General features: G+C 37.4%; 1 protein-coding gene across 1 annotated transcript in view; it reads left to right on the top strand.

Annotated features, from left to right (window-relative positions):
- The first annotated feature begins 2,266 nt into the window (after positions 1-2,266).
- The window catches only part of FARS2 (phenylalanyl-tRNA synthetase 2, mitochondrial), a 22,852-nt gene continuing 14,921 nt past the window's right edge, over positions 2,267-10,197 (top strand). Inside the window, exon 1 of the mRNA XM_009578684.1 lies at positions 2,267-2,909. Coding sequence (XP_009576979.1) covers positions 2,292-2,909 — 618 coding nt within the window. The 5' untranslated portion in view covers positions 2,267-2,291. The remainder of the gene's footprint in view (positions 2,910-10,197) is intronic.

Genomic DNA, 10,197 nt, shown 5'->3' with positions numbered 1-10,197 from the left:
AACAAAAGTCCTTTCCTCCCCCCCCCAACACTTATGGTTCATGTTCTAATTTCTTTTTCCATAAAGTTATAATCATGCGAATAACTGTTTATGTGAAAGTTAAACTTCTCATATGGTTGTCTGATTCTCAGAGGAATGGTATTTAGGAAAGCAGCAAACGTCACGAGACTCACAATAAAGTCACGAGAGTTTTTCCTACATTACAGTTATATGTAAGTTTTGAATTGAATTTTTTAGAAAAATAAATGTATGGGCAGATGGTGATATTTACTTCAGGGAAGCTGAATTCAGTATTTGACTAGAACTGGTTATTTCAAACAGCTGTTTGAAAATGAGAACTCACTTTCCATGAAGGAGAACGTATGTTTGGGGAAAATGGAGCCTCTTTTCAAAACGTGAGGCCATCCCTCGTTTAGTCTATGTCAGAGGGGTTTCTGGTGTGTGTGTGAATTCATTTATGGAAGAACCTTATCAGTAATGGCCAAGAACTAATTTGGTGAAATAGTTTTGCAAACTCTTAAAAAAAAAAATAGCTGTCCTTCTTAAAAGTTGTAGCTGCTCTTTTTTCTTAAGCTATTCGACCAGTAAAAGGATTAAACCATATATTTAGTAATCTTACGCTGCCCTGCCAAATTTAATTTCTGACTACCCAACTTGCCTTTATTTTGATTTATTGAGATACAATTACTTCAGGAGATAGACCTATAGAGAACATCCAGACATAAGCCAAAAGAAAGGAAGCCAAATATGAACATACCCATTATCTTTTACAGATTTGTTTTTTTGGGGACTCTGTATTCTAGAATGTGTCTATTCTATTTGCATATATATTTTTGGAGCTTAAGAGTATGAAAAATAATCTTAGCTTGTTTGTTCTTTTTTTACACTTGTTTCTCTTATGTTCCTGTGGAAAGCTAGCCAGATACTGTAATCCTAGTGTAAAGGTGGAAAGCTATCCCTCGAAGACTGTGGTCTATTAATTGCTTATGTCCTTTCTTCCCCCATTTCTTTAAGAAGACTTTCACGGGAAACTCTTTCACCCAGGAAACCTGTGACCCTGGATTTCTTGGTTCACAGAGAAATACAAACCAGTTTGGTTTTTGGAGCAGATGCCTTTCCCCAGTCACTTAACTTCTAATGCCTCTGTTTTTCCATTCCATAATAAGCAAATTGTAATGCTTACTTATTTTACTGGAACCTATGCTAATATTTGTGAAGCCTAACTACAGATTTTCAAGTGATTTTGCATCTTAGAATGGGCTTATGCATTTGGAGTGATTGAAGGGCTTGTGATCCTCAAAACTTTTTGGTTTTGTAACCATCTCTTTGAACACTACAGAGTAATGCAGCCGTGTACACGTGAAGCACAAAGCCTGTTTGTAAACAGGGCAAATGTGTAAAGATGGGCCTTTGATAGGAAACGAGTTGTTCACTTCAGACATCTGTCAGAATCTCATCACTTCATTCACTTTCCTGATATTTGGCAAGCCTCCCTGCCTGGTACAGTGGTGTAAGCTGTGAAAATATCCATTCAGGGAACATACAGAAAGGGGGTTTTGTGCTCATCCCAAAATGCTAACATTGGTGCTGACTATGTGGATGCTTTATTGTGACTCTTGTGCAATACTCGTATGTGAACTTAATATGCTGTTTATTTATAAATATATGCCTTGTGGTCTGGCCATCTGTTTTTTCACAGTGATTCAGTGGTTTGAAAGGTTGAACTGGTTTTGTTTGGCATTAAGTAAGAATTAGCGATGATTGCATAGTATGTGCCGCATGCATCTGGTTGATGTGGAACACCTTCCATAGCTTCAGCTAATGGGGGGAGATGATACAACAGTAAGTTAATGCTTGGGGTTTTATTATAAGCAAGTCCCTGACTGCTGAAGGACATTGTTAAATTTCTGAGTTTCTCATAAGTGGTATTCAGTTATTGCCTCGTGATGAAAAATACTGTTTCAAAGAAGGCCTGATGTTTATTCAGCTGTAAAGACTAGCAGTATCTGGCATGGGGTTAAGGCTAGGTCTAGAGTAATTAATACTGATGCAGTGATGCGGAAGACTCATAATTGGATAAGATATCCTAGCTGAAATTTGATCACAAGGGTATTTTCCCTCTTATGAAGTCAAAATAGTGGTTTATAATGGGAACTTTGTCATATTAATCAAGCAGACATTTGGTTTTCACTTATCCCTGAGATACTAGCCATTCCTGCATCAAGATTGCAGTTCCTAACTCAATTTTTTTAAATTTTTTTTTCTTTCTCTAGATCATAAAAGGGTTTGCAATGGCAATGCTGTGGAAATTCATGAGAGTAGCTAAGTATTCTAAAACAGCTTTATCACCAAAAGTAAAGGTAAGAGGAATTCCCACCCATTCAAGGCATTCTTCATCCAAGTCTGTACCTTCAGATTTTGCTGCCAACGCATCCTGCACAAATACTGTGGAACTGCTTGGTAAAGCTTATTCTGAAGATGACTACAGCAATGTCACAGAAAAGATTCTTTCCAAGGTGGGGAAGAACTTGCACAACAAAAAGCATCACCCTTTGTGGCTAATCAAGGAGCAGGTGAAGGACCACTTTTACAAACAATATATAGGACGACGTGGGACTCCGCTCTTTTCTGTCTATGACGGTCTTTCTCCAGTGGTTACAGTACAGCAGAATTTTGATAGTTTGCTTATCCCACAAAACCATGCCAGCAGAAGGAAAGAGGATAACTATTACTTGAATCGTGATCACATGCTAAGAGCACATACATCAGCTCATCAGTGGGACTTGATACACTCTGGCCTAGATGCCTTTCTGGCAGTGGGAGATGTCTACCGCCGTGATACAATTGATAACACCCACTACCCAGTCTTCCATCAGATGGAAGGAGTTCGGCTCTTCTCCTGTCATGAGGTAGGAATTCTCTGGTTGGGGTGAAAGAGATTTGGGTAAGTTGCATGATCTTGTATTTGCTGTAAGCAAACTGTATGCACGTAAACATGTTACAGCAACACGTGTTATGCTGTACATTGATAAAGATCAAGTGATTGATCATGTAGTAATACTTTTAATTTGGGAAAAATATAGGTGGAAAATGTTGAATTTGAAAACAGCTATAAACTTCGCCAGAAAAATGTGGGAAAAATGAAAAGACAATGTTCTTGAAAGCTAGCAAAATAAAACATTGTCTGAAAGGAAACAGATTGTTCAGCTAATGATCTGCATGATTCAATGCTAATTCTATCACAAGTCTCTTGCAGTGAGGTCACTTTACCAAAAACTTTGTCATATTAATACTTGAAGGACTCACGGATATGAGTTGTTGCAGCTACATCCAGAGTGCAGTTTTTATTCTGTCATCTTTTTTATTTTAGCAGCTCCAACCTTCTGTAAATCAGTGTCTTTTTTAATGAATTGTTCCATTCTTCACCTCATCCTAAAGCTGCATTGAAGGATTCATCTGTTGCAGCTGATAGTTATGGGTGTGTGATACATACACAGTAAACTCATCAGAGTCCAGAGGCATTTAATCCTAGAGCTAAAGAGCTCTAAGTAGATGTCCAAGACTCTTGAGTTTATGTATTTTATTGGCACAGCTTGCATGTTCTGCAAATGCTTGGGTGTCATTAAGTATTCTGCTGTATCGTTGATCAGTGGTAAATATAAGCCAGTTTGTTTTCCAAATAGTAATTGATTTGTATAATTTGTGTATGCTTGTAGCAATACTGCCAAATTCACATTCCTATAACTAAAACTAGCTTATTCTAATAATACTGAGATGTAGACCGTTCTTAATGTGGTTGCCAATGGGTGACAGGAGCTTGGCAGGGAAGCCTGATGGGTTTGGATGCCTGAGGGAAAACTAGGGTAATCATAGAGCACTGCTTTTCTCACTGGTGGAAGGGGTTCATGCTGCCTGCACTGGTGTTTCCCACCCTGTGCTATTGGTGCTTCTTCCACTTCGAAAACATACCTGCCTCTGCAGATGTTCTGTGAGCTGTGTGGTGTCGAATACAGCTTGCAACCGCTTCTTTGGTAACCAGGAAATGGAAATCTTGTAGATTTATCCAATCTTGTTTGTTTGCTGTTCTTTTCTTAGGCCTGTTTATGAATACAGTCAGGGTATATGCAAGAGAAAAATGTACAATACTACATTGCATTAAGAAAATGCCATTTCTTAATGTTTTATGTTCATGACATTTTTTTTACTTGAGCAGGAGTTCAGGCATTCAGATGGAAAGGTTTTATCTGCCACAGAATTGTAACATCGACACTCTTGCAGGATGGAATTTCTGCAAACTTAGGTGTGATTTAACTAATTATTGAAATTATTGTTAATGAATAAGCCGCTTAAGAAATTTTGGTCCTAACGACAGACTATTTCTTTCTTCTCTACAAATTTAATAATAGGAATAATAGTAATAATAGGATTTTAATAACTGGGAAGAAAGTTACAGAAATGTTCACTGACATCTTCTATCTAGAAATACACTATGTGTAACAATCTGATTCGTTGCATTGTAGATTGCTTGTTTCTTTTTCTCTTCTTTCTTTTTCCCTGAGAAAATGATTGAGATGTTATTGGAGAATGTTAATAGCTGATGAATTTGAACTTATCTATGTGCTGGAAAATGTGCCTGTTTCTCTAAAGAATGAAAGTCCAGTTGACTTTCTATACTGATGAAGAAAGAATAGTGGTATGGTGTACAATGTGTAAAGTCTTGTTTACTGGGCAACATGCATAAATTCTAAACCGGAGCATGATCTAAAGCATCCTTTTTTGCTTCAGTTGCAGATTAAATACTGATAGAGTCTTGCAATATGTAAAACTTCTTACGGTCATCATCACAAGAGCTTTGTCGAAAAAATTGAATACATAATTCTGAAATTTCACTGGGGACTGTTTCTGTGTTTTATATTCTGGTTGCCTGTTCAAAACAACCCAAATTTAAATAATTCCAGAAGGAACTGTCTGAGCGGAACAAAGACTAAATGGTGGTAATACTACATGGGAGAAATGTTTTTATGTTTTTATATTCATTTATTTATACCCGTGTTTAAGTTGTAACCCACTGAGCAGAAATGTGTGAATGTCAGGGCCTCTTACCTTCATCTCAGACTTCTCATTCATAACCAGACTGCAGTCTCTGGCAAGAGGAAATTTGCACAGTACTGAGGATAAGAATCTTTGGAACTAAGGGAAAAACTGTTAGCTCTTAGCTACAAGCCCTGGGTACATTTCATCTTATGGCCAATACAATAATTTTGTATGCAGAGGTCTTCTCTGTTCTTTTGATTTATACATTTATCATTTGGAAAGTGACCACAGAACTGGGAGGGCGAGAACAAAACCCAAAACCTAGAGTGATTTTATAGGAACTTGAATTTAGAGGAGTTTGGGAGGGGGAAAAAAAGGTTAGTTCATCCTCAGCTGAAATTTTAGGCAGGATAAGAAAGATGTAGAAAAGTGTCTCTCCTTTACAAATACCAAATTCTGTAGTCAAGGCTATGTTAAAACTTCTGCCCTGTGACTGAAACCTTTAGTATAATTCTTCTTCGTATCAAAGTTAAAATCAATACATTGGAAGTAAGAGCTGGAAAAACAAATCATAGTTTGGCAATTTTACAGTGTTTACTCTGAGATACTTGTGAGCTATTTGCTTCTTTGGCTATACTATTTTTCATGATGGTTGATTATTTTTGTAAGAGAAAAATAATCTATGATTCGAAGATGGGCAGGTAACTGATGCTTTTCTGCAGTTTTGTATGAGTGCAGATATTGAGGTACTAAAAAAATTCCCATCTTCCAAACTAACTCATTACTAGAAGTTAGAATAATTCATGCTGAAATTTCCCATAAACTTTTTAAAAATGTCCTTGGACTGCTATCAAAGAACATCTGAAAAATCTATTTAGACATGTTTTCAGTATATTTAAAAATATTTTAGGTAATTATTACCTGAACGTAATATATAGAAGAGTTAGAAACTAACTAATAGAAATAGTTAAAACCAGTGCCAAAATAGCTTCCCAAATCTGCTTCAAAATTCTGGACATGAAATGAACTGTTATTCTTAAATAGTACCCCCAAATGGTATTTCTTTTGTATTCTCTTCCTCCAGTATGCCAGCATGCCTGTTTTCCTTCTAAAGGGCATATAGATTTTTTCTTCATTCTGTGGTGTATGGTGCTTTTCTTTGTTTAATCCTTCAGGTTTGAACTGGCAAACTTTCCTGGGTGGATTATAAAAGAAATTATTTCTGTGCTATGTCGTGGTCTTTAGTGCAGTTCTTTACTTACCACAATTTATGGAAAAGAGGGAAAAAAAACCTCAACTAAATTACACTTGGTCCATTTTAGCCAGCAGAGGGAGCCAATATAAATCCAATGGCAATCGCAGAACATTTTTCAGTTGGCAACAAATAATGTTTACACATTGGAAGGAGACTTCATAAGGTATTTTATAGTCTGTACTGAATTATACATAAATTTTGAGGGGAACAGATGTGAAAACATAGGAATTGCTCCTCTAATTTAGTAACCTTGTTCCAATGGAGGCCAATACCAGATTGTTCAGATGGAGAAATGATGCTCTCATCAGGCTTGTTTTTGCTAACATCTGAAAACTAAATAGGGAGACTGTGAAGAAGTAGTAGGGATACATCTTTTTCTCCATTGAAATGGTTTTGGTGGAAATGGCAACTTTTTTGTTAGGACACAATGGAAGACTAAATATTCCAGTTAAAAATAAGGACTGCTCCTCCAAAGCAGTATTTATAATTGCAAAAAACCATTTCCATATTGTAACTTCATAGTGTTTATATCCTGAAATGCAAGGATTCTCGTCCTGGGTAATAGAAGTGTAGATTTTCTCTTATTCATATACTCCTTTCCTTGTCTTTCATACTTGTGTACCTTCATCATATTCTTTTAGTATTCTTTTTAAAAAAAAAAAAAGTTGCTTTTATCCTTTTTCTTATGCTTTGGGGTAGGTGTGAACACCTGATTGACCTACGTCTTTGTTTACATTTTTTTTTACCTTTTTTTTTTTTTTTTTTTTTTCTTTTTTTTAAAATCAATGCATGCCATTCTAGGTTTTCACCTGCAAGACTATTGTCATTAAGTTTGACTTCTCCAAAATCCCATGTGTTACTGCAGCTTTGGACACTGTGCTTCTGTTCTGACATTGTATCAAAGGAAAGCTCCTTCCTGTCTTCAGTCGCATTTTTTCTCCTCACATCTAAGGAATTTAAATAAATTTGTAGTGTTCCAGGGATCAGCCTATTATAGAGAGTGATTTGGAGCATTTACAGTAGGTGTGAGAATATTTGTTATGACTCCCAGTTACATACACAGCAATGTTTAGCTGGATGCCAAGGAACAAATATTTAAAAAGGCTTAAGTGGCTTAGGAAGGGTATTCTTCTTGGCCCTCTGCAACTTGAGGATAGGGAGAGGTTTGTCCAGGGATGATACAAGACCCTGAAATCAGCCTCTGGAAATCCCCTTTTCTGTGTGTTTCTTCCGATTTGGGTGATGCTCTTCAGTGCCTCAGCCAGCAAGGATTAAGGCTTGTGTGAGAAGGAGTCAGTGACTCCGTAGCTGGATGAGATGGACGTGGAGAGTCGTGGATTGGTGTGTCGGTTCCTTTGACTGATGACATTTATCTCCTATCATGTAATAGCATGTATGAGTCAGAGGGAATTTGGGATTTCCTGGATACTTTGAGATAATAGTATTGAAGTGGAGATCCATGCAGCTTTCTTCTGTAGGTGGCAAATGATGAAATAGATTTTTTTTTTTTTTTTTTTTTTTTTTTTAAGTTAGGATGGACATCTACCACATATCTCTCTATATATGCCATCTCTTGATAATACCACTGCATGCCAGCCGTTGCTGTACCCGCGTCTTAAGCACATCGGGGCATGGGAAATTGTGCAGGCTGCATGCATTTGGTGAAACACCCAGCTCAATAAGCAGTGTGCATCTCATCAAGTTTCAGGTGCTGCTGCGTCTGGGCTGGTGTTTGAAATGTTGGTTGTGAACAATGCGTCAGTCCCAAGGAGCCTGAGAGATGGCCCTCCTTCTCTCAGGGAGCAGGGAGGAGCATACAGGGGCAGCGGCACCTGAACTAGATCCATCATGTTAAGAAAAAGAAGAGCAGCATTACTTTGCTAGAATATTCTGAGGTGAATTTATTCCTGAAGCTGCAATTTGGCTGAGTGGTAGGAATAAAGGGTCTGCCTAGTTCAAGTGGAACTGACTTCACTCTTGTGGGTGTCTACCCGAGATGTGAACGTTGTATTATTCAGTATTTTCCAAGTTGTGGTGTATAAATCGTGCTTCACTGGTCCGAGGATCCACATTGTATTCTTTGTTATTTTTAGTTGAAAATTAGACAGCAAAGGGCATCAGAAGGTCTGTGAGATTTTCGTAGTGGTCCATGGTCTAGAAAGTTTGGAAGCCGCTAGTGCATCTTTTATTGCAAAGACTTTATATAAAGTATTTTTTCAAATTTTATCTTACTTTGTCATCCAGCTAAAGAAAATATGCAACACTGCTTTTCAGAATAAAGCAGTTAAATCTATTCAATGTGATATTTAAATTGTGCAGGGAAAAAAGAGCAAAATGTCTACAAGTGTATTTGGGAAGTCTAGGGTGCTTAAAAATAAAGGAATTTCTATTGCCACAGGAACAGAAGTCTGAGTCCTATCATATATGTCTTATTATAACTGATATCTGTGTAACAGTGTTGCTTTTTCTTTGCTGTTCAAAAAGATCTGTATGGTTTTCCTTTAAACGTGGCGATGATTTTGGTTTTTTCAGAAATACTTTCATTAGGTTAAAAAAAAAAAGTAGAAATAATCTTTCTTTGCTGTAATTGGAGGACTGAAAATGGAAGGATCCAGAAATTAAGGTGACCACCTGCAAGCTTGTTGCTTGAAGTGATTTTTTGCCATTTTCTCGCCAAACAAATGCTTATCGATATGCAGTAAAGAGCGTTCTGTCATGCGGACGATGAGCTGTGTATCACTTTGGCACCCGAAACTGCCGAGATGGGGGTGCAGGTTTACAAGTTTCACTGTCTTGGAGGCTCATTGAGACTGGCATTAGGTTTTCTTTTTGATGAGCCAACTTCAAGTGGCATTGTCTTCATCATTCCTGATCCATCAGTTGAGTGTTACAGCACATTTAAAATGTTGTGGAATGGTTTGCTATTTGTAAGTGGATTTAGAGTGCAGCTGTTTGTTTATTTATAGGGATATTTATCAGGGCCAGTGAGTCAAAATGTATTCAGTGTGGCAAGGTTGAGTGTTGCCACATGCAGATCCTCATGTAGAGCTAGTCTTAAGTGCCGGTTTGTCTGTGAGTGTAAGTACATGAGCATTATGTATTCATTATCTTAATTGCTGGTGTATGCATGACTGGGAGGAGGAATACACAACTGCATTGTGGAAAGACAGGATGTAGTTACAGATCTTTCTGATCTGAAACCTACTATGAATGCCATCCTGTAAAGAGACACTTAATCTTGGACTGAATCCTAAACGTATGGATAATGAAGTGATGTGAGATTAAAAAAAGTCTGTCAAGTGACTGAAGAAATGTTGGGGTCTTTATTGAAATCACACATGTCACTTCTGCCCTCCGTGCCAGGCTGAGAAATACTGTGAAGTGCTTTTAAAGGAGCATAGCTCCGTTTGTATTTGTCCAATTAAAACCCAGTGTCTTCTGGCCATTACATGTTACCAAATTTGACTTTATTCTTATTATGAGCTAAACTGTGAGTAAATTTCATGCCACGTGGTAAGTTGACTTCGACTCCTTTCTGCCCTCTCCTTTGTAATGCAGCATCAGTCAGATATGCTGATAAATCCTGGTAATTACTAATTTTTTTTTACTTCTGCATGATGACACAATATTCAATGTTTTGCACACCTTCACTTAAAGAAAAAACTTCTTGTCCTTACAGTAGACAGACACATAGGTGCCTGATCTATGGCTACAGGAAATTTCTTTTCTGGTAGTAGTAATGACTGGTCATACTCAATACAATAAAATAGCGCATTTTATTTTAGCCTGCACTGAAGGAATAAATGTACATGAAATTGTGGCATCTTGGATGTGTCAGTGTTTTATGCCTTATATACAAGCCACAGTCTCTCCAGGGGTATACCTGCTGCGGCATAGACTTACCCACA

The sequence above is a fragment of the Fulmarus glacialis genome, unplaced genomic scaffold, assembly GCF_000690835.1.
Source record: "Fulmarus glacialis isolate BGI_N327 unplaced genomic scaffold, ASM69083v1 scaffold3445, whole genome shotgun sequence".
Lineage (NCBI taxonomy): Eukaryota > Metazoa > Chordata > Aves > Procellariiformes > Procellariidae > Fulmarus > Fulmarus glacialis.
The sequence above is the reverse complement of the archived record's forward strand: the minus strand, read 5'-3'. Positions and strand labels throughout refer to the sequence as shown.